The sequence below is a fragment of the Megascapheus bottae genome, chromosome 10 (genome assembly GCF_031878675.1).
Source record: "Megascapheus bottae isolate mThoBot1 chromosome 10, mThoBot2.hap1, whole genome shotgun sequence".
In the NCBI taxonomy this organism is placed as follows: Eukaryota; Metazoa; Chordata; class Mammalia; order Rodentia; family Geomyidae; genus Megascapheus; species Megascapheus bottae.
This window is the reverse complement of record NC_143518.1, coordinates 27,503,706-27,526,650: the sequence shown is the minus strand read 5'-3', so window position 1 is coordinate 27,526,650 and position 22,945 is coordinate 27,503,706. Positions and strand designations below refer to the sequence as shown.

At 37.1% G+C, this 22,945-nt stretch overlaps 1 protein-coding gene across 15 annotated transcripts in view; it reads left to right on the top strand.

Moving 5' to 3' along the window:
- Positions 1-22,945, top strand: part of Prrc2c (proline rich coiled-coil 2C) — an 82,127-nt gene that overhangs the window by 53,441 nt on the left and 5,741 nt on the right. For 7 of the 15 annotated variants that reach the window (XM_090340446.1, XM_090340448.1, XM_090340449.1 and 4 more), the window contains exons 19-30: positions 323-1,166; positions 1,520-1,605; positions 5,485-5,670; positions 6,035-6,286; positions 8,008-8,100; positions 11,485-11,586; positions 14,271-14,472; positions 17,469-17,672; positions 18,911-19,023; positions 19,308-19,444; positions 21,603-21,834; positions 22,423-22,545. In XM_090340446.1, the coding sequence (XP_090196572.1) occupies positions 323-1,166; positions 1,520-1,605; positions 5,485-5,670; positions 6,035-6,286; positions 8,008-8,100; positions 11,485-11,586; positions 14,271-14,472; positions 17,469-17,672; positions 18,911-19,023; positions 19,308-19,444; positions 21,603-21,834; positions 22,423-22,545 (2,574 nt within the window). The remainder of the gene's footprint in view (positions 1-322; positions 1,167-1,519; positions 1,606-5,484; positions 5,671-6,034; positions 6,287-8,007; positions 8,101-11,484; positions 11,587-14,270; positions 14,473-17,468; positions 17,673-18,910; positions 19,024-19,307; positions 19,445-21,602; positions 21,835-22,422; positions 22,546-22,945) is intronic. The other 8 variants (XM_090340453.1, XM_090340450.1, XM_090340452.1 and 5 more) reach the window with 3 other exon arrangements.

Here is a 22,945-nt window from a genome sequence, read left to right as displayed (position 1 = left end):
ATGTACTCTGTAGTAAAACACCAGCCATACTCTGGAGTTGATATTTTTGTGGCCACATTTATTACAAACATCCTTTTATCTAACTCAGAATTGGGAAAACAACTAAATGTATAATATATTTGTGGAGGGTTTTTTTTTTTTTCACTCTGTTAGCTTGGATTCTTGTAGTTCAGGTATCTCTGTAACCTTAACAGTCTTGCTTTATGAATATCTAATACAAGTTAAAAAGTTTGTAAAAAGTTCTGTCAAAATACTGTATGCATGAACTGTTATTTACTTTCAGATAGATGATTAACCTGAATGATTTTCACCAATTTTATAGGTCTGGAACAAAAAGAATACAAGTGATAAAGGAAGAAATCAGACTTCCAAGCTTCCTCCAAGATTTGCCAAAAAACAAGCTACAGGAACCCAGCAAATCCAGTCTCCTGTCCCAGCTGTAGCCACAGCTCCAATTTCAATGTCTACTTCTGCTTCAGTACTAACTCCACCTTCAACTTCTGTTCCAACCTCAACTGCAGCTCCAGTGTTAGCATCATCTTCAGTTCTAGTTCCAGCCTCAACCCCACTTCCAGTTCTGAATTCAACCTCAGCTCCTGTTCCAACCTCATCCTCAGCTACAGCAACCTCCACTTCAGCTACGTCGGCAGCCTCTTCCTCACCTCCAGCTTCAGCCCCAGCTTCAACCCCTATTCCTTCCTCAGCTTCAACTTCAGCCTCTGTTTCAGTTCTTGCCTCATCCTCAATTCCTATTCTTGCTTCAGCCCTAGCCCCAACTTCAGCTTCACCTCCAACCCCTGTAGTCTCAACCCCAACTGTGCCAACCATTTCAGCTCCAAGTACCCCAGCTTCAGCCCCCACAACCTCAGTCCCACTTCCGCCAGCATCAACTGCAAGCCCTTCCCCAGCTACAGCTCCACCTGCTCCAGCTCTGACTCAGGCACAGACCCACAAACCAATTCAGGGCCCACTACAAACTTCAGCAGCATCTACAAAACAACCACCACCTTCAATTCGATTACCTTCAGCTCAGACATCCAATGGTACAGATTATGTAGCTTCAGGAAAATCCATTCAGACTCCACAGTCACATAACACTCTTACAGCTGAATTATGGGATAGCAAAGCGGCCCCTCCAGCTGTTCTAAATGACATCTCTAAGAAATGTAAGTGCAACCCAGAATTGTGGGGTAGGTAATGGCATGGAAGTATTGAGGTAGTTTGTTGTCATTGTTGTTTTTCTCATTTTAGTTAGGAAGCATTCATAGTGAATCTTCCTTTGGCTTCTTTGTTAAAATCCTTGTTTCTAAAGTAACTTTGTTTTTAAATAAGGTATTTTATAAACACATTTGTGTGTTCATAAAAAGTACATTAGAATGTATTTTTTTGATCTTTATAAAACAACTTGGACAAGGAACTTAATTTGGTTTATAAGAACTTCTTTATGTGTGTCATGAAAGTATTAAATGGAATGGAGGTAATTCACTTTAAAATTTTAATGGCCACATTTTTTTTCCAGTAGGTCCAATTAGTCCTCTGCAGCCACCTTCAGTCAGTGCATGGAATAAACCCTTAACATCATTTGGATCAACTACTTCATCAGAGGTAGGAATTAGACATAATAGCATTTGGAAGAGGTGAGAAACTATGCTGATTAAGAGCAAATAATCTAAGTAGAAATGTCATATAAATGCTAAGAGTCAATAGTATAGAAGGAATAATCGATCTGGAAATAGGAATTTGTAAATCATCAGCATCAGTGCTGCTTAAAGCAGCGGAATTGGATGAAACCACTGAAAAAGAATGAATTATGAAAAATGTCAGTGTTGGGGTTTTCCAGCTCAGTTATAGGAGACAGATTGGCTAATGATTGGCTAAATACCCTAGAAGCCAGTTTCTCTTTAAAGCAGAAAGATAAATTTAAGAGTACATCAAGAATGTCAAATGCTGCTGGTAGAGGTCATGTGATAAAGTCACTAGATTGAGTTGACTGTATAGAGTTCACTGGGGACATAGTGTGTGGTATGATCATGCACTACATAACATTTTGTTCAAAATTATCAGTAATGGGCCATTGGTACAATGGTGGTCCCGTAAGATTATTACCTAGTGACATGAGATTTATTTGCTTTTATGTAAGCACAATATGGTGCTTGTTAAATTCAATGACCTCAAGTATGTCTTGTGGTTAGCAACACATTGTAGTTAAGTACTGCAAAATTAGCCATGGAGATAGACTTAAGGCTTTGTTTTGTTTTGTCTTTATAGAAAATGATATTGAGCAATGTAAGCCAGACCCAAAGAAACATAGGGTTGAATGGTTTCCCTCATTTGCAGTAGCTAGCATGTGCCTATAAATCAACAAACACAGTGAATGGTTTTAAAAATACACTGGGTCATGATAAATAATACAGGTTTTTAGGCATTGACACACAGTGAGACCAAAGGAGGATGTTCTTAGGAGAGAAACACAAAGGCATCTGTGCATCTGATCATATAAAATATCAAAATGAATTCAGGAAGTGATGAAAACAGGATTTTTTTTTCCCATTGCTGTTTTTGTTTGTCTTTTGGTTTATCTGTGTTTGGGGAGGGTGGAACACAGGGTGATCAAATGTCAGTAGTGGTATTCAGTAGGTACCATATTGAAAATGAACTATATATCTTTGGGGGTGGCAACTAGGAGAGAGCAAAGGAAGGGTTAATATTATTTTAAAAGAAATGTACTCTTAGGCACAGTGGCTCATGCCTGTAATCCTAGCTACTCAGGAGGCCAAGATCTGAGGATCAAGGTTCAAAGCCAGCCTAGGCACAAAAGGACTTCTAGAAAATGTGAAGTGGGGCTTGGCTCAAGGGTAGAGCAGTAGCCTTGAGCTAAAGAGCTCAGGGACAGTGCCCAGGCCAAGTTCAAGCCCCATCACTCCCCTTTCCCCCCCCCCCCCAAAAAAAAAAGTCCTCTTGGGGCTACAGGCCAGGAGTCTGGCCTAGTGTGGTAGCGGGCTTGCCTAGAATGCACAAAGACCTGGCTTCATTCCTTAGTATCACATACATAAAAAAGCTGGAAGTGATGCTGTGACCTATGTAACAGTAACCCCTCTGTACATCACATTCATAAGTATAAGCAGTATTTTGTTTTTCATGCTTTTGTTTTGTTTGTGGGTCGTGGGGCTTGAGTTTGGCCTGGGCACTGTCTCTCAGCTCTTCCGCTCAAGGCTACCACTCTACCCTTGGTGTTTTTAAGATGGGTGTGGGAAGTCTGGCCATCGTGGCTCACACCTGAAAATACTAGCTACACTGGAGGCTGAGATCTGAGGATCAAGATTCAAAGCCAACCCAGGTACAAAAGGACCTGAGATTCTTATCTCCAATTAACCTCTAGAAAATGGGAAGTGGGGCTTGGCTTAAGGGTAGGGTGGTAGCCTTGAGCTGAAGAGCTCACAGACATCACCCAGTCCCAGAGTTCAAACCACCACCACCACCACCCCCCAAAAAAAAAAGATGGGTGGAGGAAAAAATGTTACTGCTACTCCATCTGCCACTCCAGTTTTCTGATATAGAAGTTCCAGAGTAAGCTTTACTTGTTTTAATATTTCTTTATTTTTGCCAGTACTGGGCTTGAGCTCAGGGCCTGAGCACTGTCCTTGGACTTTTCTCAAGGCTAGAGCTCTACCACTTGAGCCTCAGCGCCACTTCCAGCCTTTTTCTATGTATATGGTACTAAGGAATCAAACCTTCATCTTCGTGCATGCTAGGCAAGCATTCTACCACTAGTCCAAACTCTCAGCCCTTAAACTTCTTTAGAGAACTCTATACCACCAGTATCAAATAACTGGACTTAAATAGTAAGAAAGAAGTAATTTTTCCTCTAGTTATTATTGGAATTATCATTAATTATAGAGACCATGCCTTTTATTCAATATTTAGCATAGTTTGTGCTGATATAAAGGAAGGTTGTTTTTCTACAGATTTTTCTTGCAGATATTCTGCAAGGTTATGATACATGGTATCTATATGTCTTCACCTTTAGTCATTATGGAGCCTAGGTATTTTGCAAGTATTATTTTTTCTTCATCTTTATGATCAGGAGATGCTTTTTTTTTGGTGAGTCATTTGTTCTTGTTGGAAAAAAAATCCCTGTTGAAATTTCAAATGATCAAAGTTGCCATTTTAGAAGATAGAAAGCATTTTTAACAGGACTCTTTTGAATGACTCTAATGAAGTTGTGTCATTATTTGTATTGTGTATACTTTATAAACATTTTGGATATTTTTTGTTTTGTTGTTAATCATGGGGCTTGATCTCTGGGCTTGGGCACTGTTCCTCAGCTCCTCAGCTTATGGCTACCGCTCCACCCCTTGAGTCCTAGCACCACATCGACTTTTCTGGTGGTCAGTTGGATATGAGTCTCATGGACTTTTGTGCTCAGGTTGGCTTTTGAACTGCTATCCTCAGATTCCTGAGTACCGAGGATGACAGGCATAAGCCCCTGGCACCTGGCTTATATATACTTTTTATTTCAATGGTTATGCTGCTCTTCTTCAAACGTTATCTTAGTAGTCACTAAATTGGGGGCCGAGAATATATCCTAGTGATAGAGTGCTTACATAAAGCCCTGGGTTTGATTCCTTGTTACCACATACACAGGAAAAAATAGAAGTGGTGCTGTGGGTTCAAGTGGTAGTGTGCTGGCCTTGAGGAAAAGAAACTCAAAAGAGAGTACCTAGGCCCTGAGTTCAAGCCCCAGGACTGCCCCCCCCCCAATAAAAACAGCCACTCTTTTTCTGTTTATGATGTGGTCTTATTTTGTCCATGGTTAGTAGCTTTCATAATCATGAATATACTCTTTAATACTAATGTACTTACTTTTACCTGAGTATAGGATTTTTAGATAATATTTGCTTATATTTGAATGTGAGTTAGTGTTAAGTAAAACTGTTAGACTCTAATGTAACATCTAACCACACTAAGTTGAAGAATACCAAAATCACCAGTAGGCCGAGACTATAGTTGAAGTGTGTAGGTAGTTTAATCTATAATTAAGCCACATGTCATCCATCTTCTCTCCTAATGCTCCTATGCTTCGTTAGTTATTAATGTTCCTGTATCTGACTTTAGTCTCTTAACCACTTAAATTGCCTAGCACAAAGAATATACTCAGTAAATTAATTGTTGAATTGATTTAGTCTTCCAAGGTGTAAATGGCACTGGTATTGCTTGCTTGATTGCTTTTCTTCATTGCTTTGTCTGTTTCATAATATCTTTACTTGTTGCTTTTACATTTTTTTAAGTGATGAAATAACTTGAAGCTATGATTTATTCATGATCACACTTAAAAGATCTAAAACTCCCCTAATTAAATGTCAGTTAATCTCTTAATATTTAGATTAGCCTTCTGCTATACTGTTTTATGTGGTATTACATGAACCATTTTCAGTCAAATCAGAACTCTGCTTTGATAACAAATTTTAAATACTCTTTTACTAGGGGACAAAGAATAATCAAGAGAGTGGTGTTGAAATAGGAATTGACACAATTCAGTTTGGTGCTCCAGCTTCAAATGGAAGCGAAAACGAAATTGTCCCTGTGCTTTCTGAAAAATCTGAAAAAATTCCTGAACCTAAAGAGCAACGGCAAAAACAGCCACGGGCAGGGCCTATTAAAGCCCAGAAGGTAAATATAATTCTAAGATATAATTGTAGCCAGGCATTGTGACTCATGCCTGTAATCCTAGCTACTCAGACTGAGATCTGAGGATCTCGGTTCAAAGCCAGCATGGGCATGAAAGTCCAGGAGACTCTTATCTCCAATTAACCACTAGAAAACTGGAAGTGGCACTATGGGTCAAGGGGTAGGGTGACAACCTTGAGCTGAATAGCTCAGGCCCAGAGTTCAAGCCCCACAACTGACCCAAATAAAAAGATATAATTGTAGGAAAACTGCTGGCACTTACAGAAAGCAAATAATTTTCAAATTGAATTTGGTTTTTAATAAATGTTTTCATTGTGGTCCGTCTTATGATAAATATTGACTTTAGCTTCCAGATTTGAATCTTGTAGAAAACAAAGAGCATAAACCTGGTCCCATTGGAAAGGAACGTTCACTAAAAAATAGAAAAGTAAAAGACACCCAACAGGTGGAGCCAGAAGGGCAAGAGAAACCCAGCCCTCCTACAGTCAGAAGCACAGATTCTGTCACAACAAAGGAAACGAAAGCAGTCTCTGAAATGTCTACTGAAATCGGAACAATGATCTCTGTATCATCTGCAGAATACAGTGCTAATGCAAAGGTAAGCCTTATGCAGAGATTACCAGTTCACTAGATGTACAAGTTATGTCTAAAATGAATGAGAATAGCAGCAGTGTACTTTTTTTTGCTGAAGCAGATGCAGACTATGAGGTTCTGCTGGGTAGGTTTTCTTTTATTTGGCGATGGAGGTGAGTAGGGGAGGTCCTGGTATTTATTCCTAAACTTGGGGCCTCACACTCTTCCTTAACTTTTTTCACTAAAGGCAAATGCTCTACCACTTGAACACGTCTAGCTTTTTGTTGGTAATTAGAAAGAGTCTTAGATTTGTTTGCATAAGCTGGATTTGAACCAGGATCCTCATGTCATCCTCTTTGCCTTCTGAGTAGCAAAGGTTATATGAGCCACCAGTACCTGAATACAAAATAGATTTTCATGGTGTCCATATGTAAATGTGTAATCGTTTATAGTACTTTCTTTTTTTTTTTCTTTTTTTTTTTTGCCAGTCCTGGGCTTGAGCTCCGGGCCTGAGCACTGTCCTTCGACTTTCTCAAGGCTAGAACTCTACCACTTGAGCCTCAGCACCACTTCCGGCTTTTTTTCTATATATGTGGTACTGAGGAATCAAACCCGGGTCTCCATGCATGCTAGGCAAGCACTTTAACCACTAGGCCAAACTCCCAGACCCTATAGTACATTTTTATAGGAATTCTTTTGTACTGAATTGCTTAAAATGGAAAATGTCTACATGAAATTGGATTCTTTTTTGCTAGATTTGTAGACCTTGCTAGAATGACTAAGCATTTTTTATTTTGCTAAAAGTAAAAGGGCTAATTTATTGACCACCCAGATAGCCAGCTGTTGATCAAATAGAACATCACATTTCTTTGGTTGAACACTAAAATGTTGTTTGGATCTATGAGCCAAATTGAATAAAGATAGATTTCTTTTAATATGTGGTCTGCCCTCATCTGTGAGCTCACCATCCATGTATTACCCACTCTATCCACCCCCCCTCAAAAAAAAAAAATACGTGGATCTGTATTAAGCGAAAACTGGGTTGTGTCCTCTGCCCTTTTTTCTTCCCTCTCACCCCTCCACCCCCCCACCCCCGGTCTCTTTGGGAAGGGGCAGTCCTAGGGCTTAAACTCGGGACCTCAGCACTGTCCTTGGGCTTTCCTCAAGGCGAGTGCTCTACCACTTGAGCCATAGCACCACTTCTAGATTTTCTGTGTATGTGGTACCAAGGAATCAAACCTATAGCTTTCATGTATGCTAGGCAAACACTCTACCACTAGGCAAAACTCCTGGCCCTCTGCCCTTTTCTTAACTATTTTCTAAACAAAATAGTGTTAATGTAATGTACTCTTGAGTGTAGATATGGGTGTGATTATATATCAGGCATCACGGGTAGTCTGTAAAGATTTATTCACAGTATACCTGAATTTGTGCATCAGTTATATAAAAATAGTGCCCAACTCTTATAAATGTGATGTACATGAAAATATTTGGTGCTATTAATAACTTCTGGTGTAGTATGTAGTGCATTCTTAAATATGCTAAAGCTCAGTAATAGGTAAAGTTATTCATCATGTGAGTATGTCACCACTGATGTTTGTGAATTAAGTTTAGAATGAAGTCTTAACCACTTTTCTTCCGTTGCTTTCTTTCAAAACAATTTTATTTACCATTAGGGCTATCACTAAAAAGTGTTTTATTCACTTCATAAAAAAGTTCTTTTTTTTCCCTCTTACTCCTCTACAGGAGTCTGTAACAGATTATACTACACCTTCTTCTTCTCTGCCTAATACTGTGGCTACTAGTAGTCCAAAGATGGAGGATACTTTGGTTAATAATGTAAGTAATCACTTGAGATTTTAACTAGCTTGTTTAGGAATCTTGATCTTACCTAGTATATCTTTTACTTTATTTAAACAGTATTGAGGATTGAACGCTAAGGCCTGCTTGTTAGAAAATTGCTATACCTTTTTTGCATGTCCCAGGAAAAAACTAGACTTCTACTTTTCAAAACTACTTCAAAGCTCCCAAATGTTCTAATATTAGGTGATGTTGAATCGTGTTGTAAATTAAACTATTTATAAACATGTTAATAGTTGAAGATTATGTTAAAAGCTAATACAACAAGGAACTAGTGACTTACAGGTAGTTGAGATCAGAGGATCAGGGTTTGAAGAATCTCAGGGAGGAAAATATGAAACTCTTATCTCCAGTTAACCACCAAAAAGCCAGAAATGGAGTTGGGGCTCAAGTGGTAGATCAGTAGGCCTGAGCATAAAGGCGTAGGAACTCTGCCTAGGCCCTGAGTTCAAGCCCCAGGACCAACACCAGAAGATAAATAATATAATTTATTTTCATTTTGTCCAATGGCACTGATAGATGAAACAAAGTATCTTTTGTATGTAAATATTTTAAGATTTTTCACAAAGAACTTATAACTATCATTTCTAATACAATAATCTTACGTTGGGTCTTGTATTTTCCCTATGCTGTCTAGTCCTTCTAATATCAAATACATGGAATTTAGAAAAATGATGTGTATTGGAAGTTAATGAACTCTGGTTTAAGACTCCATGGAATGGAGAGGAATGGGTGATACTTTCTCATAGTGTTAAGAGCAAAAAGAGCCGTCACATTTCTCCTAATGTTTAGATATTAAACCTATCTGTGGTGGAAAACTAGGAAATACCTACATTATTTTAAAACAAACAGTAAAATTTTATTATAATTCATGTCTTTTTCTCATTTACTTTTTTTTTTTTTTTTTTTTTTGCCAGTCCTGGGCTTGAGCTCAGGGCCTGAGCACTGTCCTTGGACCTTCTCAAGGCTAGAGCTCTACCACTTAAGCCTCAGCACCATTTCTGGCTTTTTTCTATGTGTGTGGTACTGAGGAATCAAATCTGGGTCTCCATATATGCTAGGTGAGCACTCTACCAAACTCCTGGCCCCTCTTTTCTCATTTTAAAAATATCCAAATGCTTGAAGCATGTTCAGTTTACACAAAACAAACGAAAACAAAGTATATGATGCTTTATTAAAATGTGGGCATAGCTGGGCACTGGTGTCTCATGCCTATAATCCTAGCTGCTCACAAGGCTGAGATCTGAGGATTGAGGTTTAAAGCCAGCCTGGGCAGGAAAGTCCATGAGACTCTTCTCCAACTAACCACAAAAAGCTGGAGGCAGAATGACCAAAGTAGTGCAGAAAAACTTGGGAACAATGTCTAGGTCATAACTAATAAAAATACTTTTTTTTTTTTTTTTTTAGTATAGAAGAAAATAGAACCTTTAAAATTTTGTCTTGAAGACAAACACATGATCATTTTAATTGTTTTTGCTTTTTTTTTTTTTTTTTTTAAATGTATGCTTTATACACTGAAAACTACTGGAGGGCCAAGATCCACTCTCATGTAAAATAGTCTACAGTTTAATTACTTGCAGCCTATTCAGGATATATTTGAAAAATGGAACAGTAAGTTTCCGTTTTGGGACTTCATAGAATTATTTTCATTTTTTTCATTTGTGCCATATTAAATGTAGTGTTCAAAGAAATGTTTTTCTTTTCAATTTTATGCATGAAAGTTTGGTTTTCTTTTTTGTCGGTCGTAGGGCTTGGAATCTTGGTCTGGGCACTGTCCCTGAGCTCTTGATCTCAAGGCTACCGCCCTACCCCTTGAGCCAAAGCACCACTTCTGGTTTTCTAGTGGTTAATTGGAGATAAGAATCTCATGGACTTTTCATGCCCATGCTGGCTTTGAACCATGATCTTAGCTCCTGAGTAGCTAGGATTACAGGCATGAGCCACCTTGCCTGGCTAAAAATTTTGTTTTCTTAACTAAATAAAACTTCAGTTTATTTCTGTTACTGGTGCCTGATAACAATTTTTTCTCAGTCTTAATTCATATTTACTGGATAGTATTACCTAATGCTATTTGTTTTGGCTTTCCTGAAGATTTAAAAGCAAGTGGCTTTTTTTTTTTTTTTAAATTGTAATAGAGCATAGCCAAGATATATAAAAGAGGCCGGGGAGGTGACTTTGTAGTAGAGTACTTATCTAGCATGAAGCCCCAGGTTCGATTCCTCCGAACCACCACATAAACAGAAAAGGCTGGAAGTGGCGTTGTGGCTCAAGAGGTAGAGTGTGGCCGGGAGTTTGACCTAGTGGTTAAAGTGCTTGCCTAGCATGCATGAAGACCCGGGTTCGATTCCTCGGTACCACATACATAGAAAAAAGCCAGAAGTGGTGCTGAGGCTCAAGTGGTAGAGCTCTAGCCTTAAGAAAATCCAAGGACAGGGCTCAGGCCCTGAGCTCAAGCCCAGGACTGGGGAAAAAAAAAAGGTAGAGTGTAGAGTGTGCTAGGTTTGAGCAAAAGAAGCTCAGGGCCCTGAGTTTGAGCCCTGGGGCGGGCCAAAAAAAGAAATATAAAAGAATCTACATTAAGAAATCCAGTATGAAAGATTTCTAAGATAATCCATTGTATCTCAGAATGATAATCTTAAAAACCATAAGCAACCTTTTTTCCCTTGAATAGCTAAGTGAGCCAAAAACACACATAAGATTAATAAAATTCCAAGATAACAGAGGCTACAAGGGGAAAACCATATATGGCTAGTAAGTGGGTTTCCCATAATAATTGCTGTTATCAATTAGTATAACAACATTATTTCATGTAATAAGGTAGAGGCAATAACTTATACTCCAAGAACACTTTTGTTCTTAAGCATAGCTATTAGAAAGTAGCATTTTAAGAAAGATAAATATCATGTATTTCCAGTGTTAAGTACTTATGACAGAACATGTGCATATATGGTGAAAATTGTATTCCTTAGACCTTTGCTTCGAACTGGCCTCTGGACTGGTAATAGCAACATTCCCCTGGGCACTTGTTTGGCATAACAGGTTTCAGATCCTAACCCAGATAAGCAGAATCAAAATTTACATTTTAACAGCAGTTTTGGGTGGATCACTTACACATTAAAATATGAGAAGCATTTCCTTGTCTGCTAATGTTTGCATAGAAAGACAGTGTTTCTCTTTATAACTCTTTTATAATCATAATTATTAACCATAGATAATTATGCCATAGATAATATAAGTATCCCTATTGGCTCTGATGAAAACTTAAATTCCATACCACCAACCTTAGCATATTTTAGCAATCTCATTAGTGCGCATTTGTAGCACGCTTAGTTAGATTGTGATATCTGTTGCCTGCCTTTTCAGGTCCCCCTGCCCAACACTCTTCCCCTCCCTAAGAGGGAGACTATACAACAGAGCTCCAGCTTAACTTCAGCTCCTCCCACTACTTTCAGCCTCACCTTCAAGGTATGTACGACATACATCTCTAAGGGTCCTTAATTATTGCATGCAACAGTACATAAAAAGAATTTTCAGAGAATCAAATTATACTTTAAAATCTTACTCTTAATGCCATTTAACAGTGGTTTGTTATCCTCTTGTTTAAAGCAAACCCTGTTCTGCTCTATCTTGAAAATAAAATTCTTTAATTTTTCCCCCAAAATCTCAAATAATAATGGTAAAATGTTGGTTGTTTTGTTTGTTTTGGTTTTGGTTGGGTTTTTTTTGGGGGGGAGGGCAGTTCTTTTCTATGAATGAATTGAAGTGAATACAGTATAGTGACAAATATTAACTGAGAGGTCAGTTAAAACAAGTGCTTTATAGGCAACACTCATTTTTATTAGTGCGTAAACAGATTGAGCACTTTTTTACATAGCTGTTTTTCTGTTATGGTTAATTCTTGGAATATGTTGATCCTTTACGAGTAAGGTAGTTGAAACTTAAATTATTTGCCTTGGGATTCCTTAATAGCTTAAAAGAGCAGGATTTGAAGTGCTTTGTGGTATTTGTTCATAATCTGAACAAGTATAATATGTAACTGCTGCTAAAGTAGGTCTTTTTAATCACGTGGACATTGTGGTTTCTGTACTCTGTTTGAGTCCTTAGCCTCATAATCACTTTTCTCTCTTGCCCTTCAACTTCTTGGTAGATTAAATACAAGTTTGGGGGTAGGTAATTTTATATAGCAACTTGCGCTTTTTGTCGTACCTGTTAACTGTTTGCTACAAACTCCAATTTGCTTTTGCTGTTGTTCTTCTAGTTGAATGAATGTCTCCACCTGTGGTATTTATCTTATAGTGTATATGATTTTTATTATTATAGTAAAATGCCACAGTATCTTCTGTGGTTATTTATAAGCCAGCTAATTCGATAAAATACCTATTCAACTTTGTCTTTCACTCATTTGGTATTACTCCTAGGTACTCTTAACTCTAATGTGCATTCAGGTGACAAATTTGCATTACCTAAAACTTTCTCCAGACACTGGTGACTCACACCTGTAATTGTAGCTACTCAGGAGGCTGAGATCTGAAGATCGGGGTTCAAAGCCATCTCAAGCATTTTCATGAGACTCTTATCTCCAGTTAGCCACCAGAAAACTGAAAGTGGCGCTGTGGCTTGAGTGGTAGAGTGCCTTTAGTTGAAGTGCTCAGGGATATCGCCTAGGCCCAGACTTCAAGCCCCACGACTGACACACACAAAAAAATCTTTAGTCATTTATTTTTACTTTTTCTGACATCTCTCTGAGAAGTAAATAAATAATTAAAAGGTTTTGTTTGGATTTCATGGACTGTATATGCAAATAGATGCTGTAGTTTTCTTGAAGCCAGAAATTGGCATTTTTAGTTTGTTGTGACTTAAGAAATGAATTTATATCAAATATTTGTGGCCTGTGTATATTAGGTAACATTAATTTAAAAATTCATTTGCTTCACTTTTCTTTTTTTGAATAGTTTTAATTTTTGCCATGTTAGGAATTGGACTCGATGTCTTGTGCTTACAGGCAGGTACTTTACACCTTTAGCCATACCTCTCACCCTAGTCTTTTTGTTGTGTTATTTTTTGTTGTGATAATATGGAGGGGTTGCAGTTGCATTTGTTGGGTAATGGGTACATTATTTCTCCAACCTTGATACTCATGTTTTTGTCTCCCTTTCCCTCCCCTCACCCTAGGCTTTTAAACATAAAACGTCCTATATTTTGAATATAATATATATTTGAATGTAATTATGGTAATCATTAAAAGGATAAATAGTACATTTTTTACAAGCAATAAAATATATACTATTTTGCAAATTTTAAAGTAGGTTCAAACATTAAAAATATTGTGCCTCACTAGTACTATTAAAAGTCCCAGAGGGCCTAGTGGTAGAATGCTTGCCTAGCATACACAAGACCCAGGTTTGATTCCTTGGTACCACATATATAGAAGAAGCTGGAAGTGGTGCTGTAGCTCAGGTGGCAGAGCTCAAGCCTTGAAAAAGCCCAAGGACAGTACTCAGGCCCTGAGTTCAAGGCCCAGGATTGGCAGATGCCAATGACTCATACTTGTAATCCTAGCTACTCAGGAGACTGAGATTTGAGAATCATGGTTCAAAGTCAGTCTAGGCAGGAAAGTATAAGGTTCATACCTCCATTTAACCTATCAAAAAGCTGAAAGTGGAGCTGTGGCTCAAGTGATAGAGCACTAAAAGCTCAGGAGTAGCACTTAGGTCCTCAGTTCAAGCCCCAGGACCTGCACTGGAAAAATCAGTGTAAGAGATTAGACTACTTAGATTTATCTTTTAGCCCTGTGTTTACACTGGTTCTGCAAAAACTTCAGAGTACACATGCTGTTCTTTTCTTATTAAAGTAGGTTGGTACTGATGAGTTTTCTTGTATGCTCTTCAGTTCACTCTCAAATTAGTTCACTCTCAAATTAGTTCACACCTCAAATTAGACATAGTTCAAGTGATCAGTCTAATTTGAGGTGTGCTATAAGAACAAAATAGAGTTGTGGTTCAAGTTGTAGATTATCTCAATTTGAGTAAAGGAGCAGGTGAAAAATGTAAAAGCGTTAGATCTTGTTTTTTTAATCTTTTGCATTTATATTTTATGTTAACATTGTTGGCTTTCTTGTTTTGCTTTAGTAAATATCCATTTTATTACAGATGGAGTCTGCACGCAAAGCATGGGAGAATTCTCCAAACGTAAGGGAAAAGGGGTCTCCAGTAACGTCCACAGCACCTCCAATTGCAGCTGGAGTCAGCAGTAGTGCTAGTGGACCAAGCACTGCTAACTACAGTTCATTCTCTAGTGCATCCATGCCTCAGATTCCTGTTGCTTCTGTCACTCCTACAACATCACTATCAGGTAACACTTTTTTTATACCCTTAAATCTTCTGGGTTTTTTTTTTGGGGGGGGGGGAATCCTAGGACTTGAACACTGTGTTTAAACCTGTTTTTAAGTTTTATTTCTCAAGGCTAATGTTCTACCATTCTGAGCCACAATTTCGCTTCCAGCTTTTTGGTCTCGTGGATTTTGCTGCCCAGGCTTCACACCTCAGTCCTCTGATACTAGCCTCCTGAGTAGTTAGGATTACATTCATGAGCCACTGGTGCCCATGCTTAAATATCTTTTTATGGTGCTAGAGATTACATCTAAAGGTCTTAAGCATTCTAGGCTTACACTCTACTACTGAGAAACATTCTCAGCTTAAATATCTTATTTAGTATTTCGCATAATCTTCGTCAAACACGAAATAGTTATCATTCCTTTTAAAAACTAACTGCCCCTGTTTGTCCTCTCAAAATTTGGGTTTAGTGTGAAAAGTGCTTTATTGGTAGATAGATTTTGCTGGATCCTCATGCACACTCAGATACTAGAGAAAAACCATCATAAATTCACCTTTTTGTTTTCATATTTACATATATTCAGCTACTTAGATCAGTTGAAGAGTCACAGAATGGCACAGTTTTTAAAATATTTTATATCTATTAAATTTAAAAGCACCATTTGCCTAAATCTGTGAAGGTAATTTTTTTTTTAATGTTTTTTAGGTGTAAAGTAAGGTCTGGTAGTGTACATGTATAATCCCAGCTGGTCAGTGAGGTGGGACTGAGAATATAAACCAGTGTAATCGCTTTGTCTGAAAATTCCAGCCATGGAAGAAGAGCCCATTAGAGGATCACAGTCCCAAACCAGCCCTGGAGCAAATGGGTTAGAGTTAGGGATTCCTACCTGAAAAATAAAGCCAAAAATGTATTGTGACTGTGGCTCAATGGATGAAGCACTTATTTGGCAAGCTTAAGACCCTGAATTCAAACCTCCAGTATCACCTGAAAATAAAGATAATTTTTGTTTAGTTGTTTTTTAGTTTGTTTATGTTTGAGGTATAGGTTTGTTTGGTTTGATTCATTTGTTTACTTCAATTTTCAGTTTGTTTTGGTTTGGTTATTTATTTTGATTGTCTTACAGTGGCTGAAGTTAGTAGGTACTTTCTTGCCTGTTTTCTTAAACTTTCACTAATGTAAAACATTTTCAAACTGTCCATTTGGAGACCTCCCACTTTTTGTACTTGTCGGGATAATGTATAGAGGGGTTACAGTTACATTTGCCAGGTATTAGGTGCCTTACTTCTCACACATTGGTACCCCTTCTCATGTTTTTGTCCCATTTTTCTCCCCTTACCCCCTCCCTCCACTTCTAAAAGAAGCAGATTTTTCTAAAATGCTTGACTACAGAAATTTGCACCCTTTTGCTCTACTTTATATATAACCATGTTTCTTATAAAATAGCTAAAACAAATTTTAGCTGTGTACCAGTGGTAGCTGTATTATAGTATCAATTAACAATTTTCAGTTTGTTCTATTTCTGTTACTGTAGTCATTGTTTAACAAACTTAATTGGATTTTTAGGGTCTAAATTTTAAAATTTCACCTCAGTGTGCATCTTTATTTGTATCTAAGATACATCAGTTTTTGCAGGGAAAAAAGTGTAACTTTTATTTTGGTCAGCTGTGGGGCTTGAACTCTGGGTCTGGGTGCTGTCCCTGCTCTTCAGCTGAAGGCTAGCATTCTACCTCTTGAGCCACAGTGCCACTTCCAGTTTTTTGGGAGGTTAGTTGAAGATAAGAGTCTCATGGACTTTTGTTCCTTTGCTAGCTTTGAACCATGGCTCTCAGAACTCAGTCCCTTGAGTGGCTTGGAGTACAGGCCCCAGGTGCCCAGCAAAAAATCTAATCTTAATAAATGACTTCCTTAGGAGTAACTGTGATCTCTCAAGGCCCATGTATAGTACTCTACCACTTGAGCCACAGCAACACTTCTGGCTTTTTTTTCTATGTATGTGGTACTGAGGAATTAAATCAAACCCAGGTCTTGGTGCATGCTAGGCAAGCACTTTACCACGAGGCCAAACTCCCAGCCCACCACTCTGTGTGTGTGTGTGTGTGTGTGTGTGTGTGTGTGTGTGTGTGTGTGTGTGTGTGTGTGTGTGTGTGTGTGTGTGTGTGTGTGTGTGTGTGTGTGTGTGTGTGTGTGTGTGTGTGTGTGTGTGTGTGTGTGTGTGTGTGTGTGTGTGTGTGTGTGTGTCATGGTGCTTATACTAGACTGGGCACTGTCCCTGAGCTCTTCGGCTCAAGGCTGCCGCCGGGCCCAGGCTGGTTTTGAATCTTGATCCTCGGATCTCAGCCTCCTAAGTAGCTAGGATTACAGGAGTGAGCCACTGTGCCCAGCTACCATTTTATTTTTGATGAATGAAAAGTGGATGGTAGTTTATAGGCTACAAAGAACTATGTAGCTGCTTAGCCTTCTTTACTTTGTTTCATATTTCCTTTTATTTCTCATCTTAACTTCCTGTTTATATATTTTCAGATTTGATACTTAGATTTACATTTGACAAGTGTTTCTATTTTACTTTTCTTGTATCCACTTCGGCCTAAGGCAATTTGGGGATGGGTTCAGGTCCCAGCTCCAATCATACTAAAATTTGTATCCTCAAATTACACAATAAAAGACCATAATTTGCATATGTCCTGCATACAAATATTAGCAGAAGGCAGTGGTACTCACAAGACACTACACTGATAATGAGCTATACAACTTGTGGGCAAGGATGGGAGGGAAACTACTGGGAGAGTAAGAGAAGGGCCGACATTTTCCAAAAAGAAATGTACTCATCAAGAAATGTACTCATCACCTGACTTACATGACTATTATTCCTTTGTGTATCACTTTTATAATAACAAATTTAATTTTTATAATTGCAAATGCTATCTAGTGGAAATATTGTAGTGGTAATAATAGAAAATAAGAGTATACATGTTCAATACAGACTTTTTTTCCCCTTGTCCCTTCACCAAATGCAGGAGCTGGTACATACACTACCTCTTCTTTGAGTACAAAATCTACAACCACATCAGACCCTCCTAATATTTGTAAAGTGAAACCACAACAATTACAGACAAGCAGCCTGCCTTCTGCAAGTCATTTTTCACAGCTAAGCTGTATGCCTTCTCTAATTGCCCAGCAACAACAGAGTCCACAGGTTTATGTGTCTCAGTCTGCAGCAGGTAATATTATAAAGAATGTTAAGAATGAAATCTTTTTTTAAGATTATTTTTGTCTTAGTTAATGCTTTCAAGCATTTTTTCATATTCTTTTGCCAAGAATATTCTTTGCATCCCTTTATAGAGTTTAATTGTATTCCTCCGTAACAAGAATGCTTGGGCTCTTAGATATTGAGGTATATGTGTGGCTATGTACCAATATTTCTTGTACATGTATGACAGATTAGTATCTAATAACTTGCCAAGTAATATGAACATGACATTTCTCCAATTAAAGTCTAAACATCTGACATTTCGTAACAAATTTCCATACAAATAGCAAAAAAGAAATAGGTTGCAGGGTGAGGGTAAAGTATTTGTAGCTATTGAACATCACAGCGTTCATATGTAATACTTGAAGTAACTAAACTCAGTCATTTAAATTTAAAATAAAAATAGGTCTATTTTATCTCGCATAAGATTAACAAGTATCATCTGTTAATATTCATTACCTGTTGAATATTATCTGTTTATACCAGACGGTATTAATAATACTATTTTTATATTGGCATAATTATTTTTTGAAAAGTGTCTTAGAATTTTATGTGTATATAATCACTATATTAACAGTCATAAGATTCCTCTCTAATAACTTTAAGGAGTTATAAGATACATAGAAAATTGTGTTAAGTACACTATATTCTTAGGTTTCTGGTGAATTGTAATGAGAATATTTAAAATAGAATGCATTGCTTGTTGAATGTTGATTTAACTTTTTTGAATGGTTACTAGCCTAGTACATTCATACTATATGAAAGAATATTTTGCTGGTACTATTATTTGAAATCAGGTCCAGTACTTCCCCTGCTTTCTTTCTTGGCTGGTATTCCACCACTTAATACTTGCTTGGAGCCTGGCTTTTTGCTGTTAATTTGGAGACAGTCTCGTGGACTTTTTACCCGGGTCAGCCTCCTGAATAGCTGGAATTACAGATGCAGCCCACTGATGCCAGCTCATACTTCACATTTCCTTAATTTACATGTAACCTCTATTTAAAATGTTGTATGATTTTTGCATTGGCATGTTTTCACATTTCTCATTCTGTAGCTGTATTTACATATTTAATTTAATTTAATTTGAAATTTAATTTAATTTGAAATGAAATAAAAATGAGGAAATGAATTTAAAACTTTGTTTTTAGTTACTATTTGAAAATGTTGAGATCTAAACACTTACCCTTTTTCCCCCCTGATGGTCTGCAGCTCAAATCCCAGCTTTCTATATGGACACAAGTCATTTATTCAGTACTCAACATGCGCGATTGGCTCCACCATCCCTAGCTCAGCAGCAGGGCTTTCAACCAGGTCTCTCTCAGGTAAATCTCAAATACTTTTGTTCTATATTTGTTTATTGCTACTTTTATGGTTTTAATATTTTTATTGAATGCACACAATAAGTTTTCTGATGTTATATGCTACCTGTAATTACCTTGTATAAGGTACTAGCAGAAAGTGTTAAATGGAAAAATTTATTTGAAATAAATTAACATGCTATTCTCGTGTCTCCAGTTTTTTTCTGAATGTTCTAATTTGTGTGGTGCTCATGTTACATGAATATACCATTTATGAATGCATGCACTTTCTTTTCATTATATTGCAGCCAACTTCAGTTCAGCAGATTCCAATCCCTATTTATGCACCATTGCAAGGGCAGCATCAGGCCCAACTGAGTTTAGGGGCTGGACCTGCTGTTTCCCAGGCTCAGGAATTATTCAGTTCTTCACTTCAACCATATAGGTAATTTCTTTCAAAGTTGTTTACATTTAATGAAAATAAGATAGTTACTGATTCTCCTTATTATAATTCCAACATCCCCCCCAAAGCTGGGATGACCTTTTAATAAACTATATTAAATAATTCAAGCATCTTAGTTACATGTTGTGAGTCTCAGTACCTGATAATTCAACCTCAGATTATCTTGATAAAGTAGGCGATGACTGCCCCACAGCATTTAGAAATCATAAACAATAGCTTAAAGATTTACTTCACAAATCTCTATTTAAACCCGAGGCATGGCAATAACTACAGTGTATTAGAAGCAGAGATCAGAAAAGGAGGGAATAGAATGTCAGATAATGAACAGAAGCATTAGTGATAATGGTGATCAAATAAGCTCTGTCATATGGAAGAACAAAAGTTAGATGCACTTATTTATCATTGAAATTAGGAGAATAACAAAAACATTATTAAATGTTTCTTACATGCGGTAACTGTCCAGCCTCTCACATATAGTTAATTGAATGGTTTACATTTGATATCAGAGGAACTTTTGAACATCAAGATGTAGCATTTTAACCCCGGGTTACAATATAAGGGGCTTGAGCCTTGGTTCAACCCCAGGTATCTATGTATCTTAATAAGAGTGAGAATTGTTCTGTTAAGAATCAAATGGTAGGACAGAGCACTATGACATAAGCTGCTGTTAATATGTATTGAAAGATAAATTATACTCAGTCATTTAGATTATAGAAGATTACAGAGCTGTGCATTTGCCTTTAGGAATTTGTTTTCTTTTATCTTTTTATGCATGGTTCCAGATATAATTTCTGAGTTTAGCATCAGTTGGTATACTTTGTCTCTTAGATAGCCTGAAGAGGAGAATCAAATCTGACTGGGACTTAGAGCTCAGTGCTACAGTGCTAATCATGGAAGATCCTTTTGTTAACCACCTTTTCTGTGTTTTGATTAAAAGCTTTTAGTAGAATCAAGTATGTCTGAATTACATGTATAATACTTTTTTTCTGGTCTGACTTTTATTTAACTGGGCTATTTCTTATGCATTTTTCAGTGGATGTGAAATTATTTACCTTCAGAGAAGATGAGAATAATTTCTTTCACTCTCACAAGTCACTTTTGTTTTTGTTGTTGCTGGAAGTCAAATCTAGTACTCAGTAGAGTACTACCCCATCCAGTATGATTCCTTTTCATTGATACTGGCTGCTTGAAACACTGCTTGAAAAGCTTCCATTCTGCAGTTTTGTCAAAAAAAAAATACAACTAGCATTATCTACCATAGCCATGGAGCATATGGTAGCAGTTCCCTTATATACATATGTAATTGTGGCGGGTGCATACTATATACATACTGTATTTGAAGGCACAGTTTAGATTTTTTAAATACTATGTCCCTAACCATTGTTTACTTTGTTTTCTTTGGTTTGGGAGATTTTCGTTTCTGTGGTACACTTGAATCACACCCCTATTGTTTTTTTGCCTTTCTCCTAGGATTTCCTGTAGCCCAAACTTCAGGAGTGAGCAACCTCATTCAGCCACTTTTTGCTTTCTTTATAAACACATCAGCATAAGAAATCACTGAGTTAATTCATCAAGGACATGGTAGTTTTTAACCAATAGTATGTTCATATTTTTCCCACATTTAAAACAAAGTATTAAGTAGACAGTATAAAGATTGCTTGTTATCCAACTATCTCAGTTGCTTAAATTAATGGAACAGTTAAAACAAAGGATAGTATTTTAATTCATATAAAATTACCTTAACATCTTAAAAGGATAATCTTGGAATTTCTTTCCCAAAACTGACAAGTAAGTCTGGAGTTAAATTCCAGTGTTATGTTTTTAGAAAGGAAATCAACTTTATGAATATAATGTCCCAAAGATAAAAGTAAATTTAGTTCTCAGCTTCACAGTAAACATATAAAAAGATAAACATTATCATAATTCAAGAAGTAAACCATTTCTTGGGGCGAGCAGGCTTTTTTCCAGAAATTTATGTGTAGAATTTTGTTTGGTGCAGATCTCTAAATCTTGAAACAATAGGTACAATTTATATTCTCTGCCTCAGTTCTGTGCTAATTACAGTAGTTTGTCATCTTAAAATACTCAGGTTCCAGATAAAATGAATTTGTAATACAAACTTTTCCTCTTTAATGCATAGGTCTCAACCAGCCTTTATGCAAAGCAGCCTTTCCCAGCCATCTGTGGTCCTTTCCGGTACTGCTATCCACAACTTTCCAGCCGTACAACATCAAGAACTTGCTAAGGCACAATCAAGTCTTGCCTTTCAACAGACTTCAAATACTCAGCCTATCCCTATATTATATGAACATCAACTGGGGCAGGCATCAGGACTAGGAAGTTCCCAATTGATTGATACACACCTTCTCCAGGTAAGATAGGCCAAAAGAATATATGCAATCATTGTAGTCCTATTTCACAATACATCCAGGTTATTTTAAGAAAACATTTTTGAAAGAAAAATTAATCTGCCTGACACCGATTGCAGGTACCTATAATTGTACCTATTCAGGAAGCTGAAATCTGAGGTTCCAAGTTTGAAGTCATCGGAGCAGAAAAGTCCATTAAACTATCTTCAGTTAATCAGCAAAAAGCTAGATCTGGAGGTCTAATTCAAATAGAAGATTGCCCAAATGACCACCTTGTATTGAGGCCCCAGTGCTGGCTAAAAACAAAAAAGAAAGAAAAAATCCGTAATACATAGATATTAAGACATACTAGAGCTCTACCACTTGAGCCTTATCCACCAGTTTAGGCTTTTTCCTATTTATGTGGTACCAAGGAAGCGAACCTGGGTCTTCGGCATGCTAGGCAAGCACTATACCACTAGGCCAAACTCTTGGCCCCGAGTAGGTCTTTTTATCTAATGCTAGTATTAGTAGTTTCCTTTGTAATTGTAACTTCTAGCTATAAATTAGCTTTTGTAAATTTTCAGCCATTTTGTTTTTGTTTTCCTCTAGGCTAGAGCAAATCTTACCCAGGCCTCAAATCTTTATTCTGGACAAGTACAGCAGCCTGGTCAAACAAATTTTTATAATACTGCCCAGTCACCAAATGCTCTCCAGCAGGTAAACTATGGCATGGTAAATTTCCTCAATTTTCTTTTTATTCCTATTATTATTATTACTTAAGTAAAGTTTGAATAGTTGTATAGAATAACGGTAAAAAAAAAAAAATCTTGGGAATTCTATTGGGTTTCTACTAGGAATGAAGCAAGTATTTCACTCAATCCCATAACTCTAATCTCTCCATTCTTTCCGAGAGCCCTTACTTCAGGCAATTTCGGTTTCACCTCTATTTAAGATAAATTTCAATACAGTAGTTTATTTTGACAAAAAAAAAATAGATGAACATGAAAGTTTGAAAACCATTGTTTAAGTATAAATATGATAGATAAAATATCCATTTTTCTTAAAAGTAAAGGAAGACTAAAGGACGTCAGGAATTTTAATAATACGTTAGGCAGAATGACAGAACAAATAA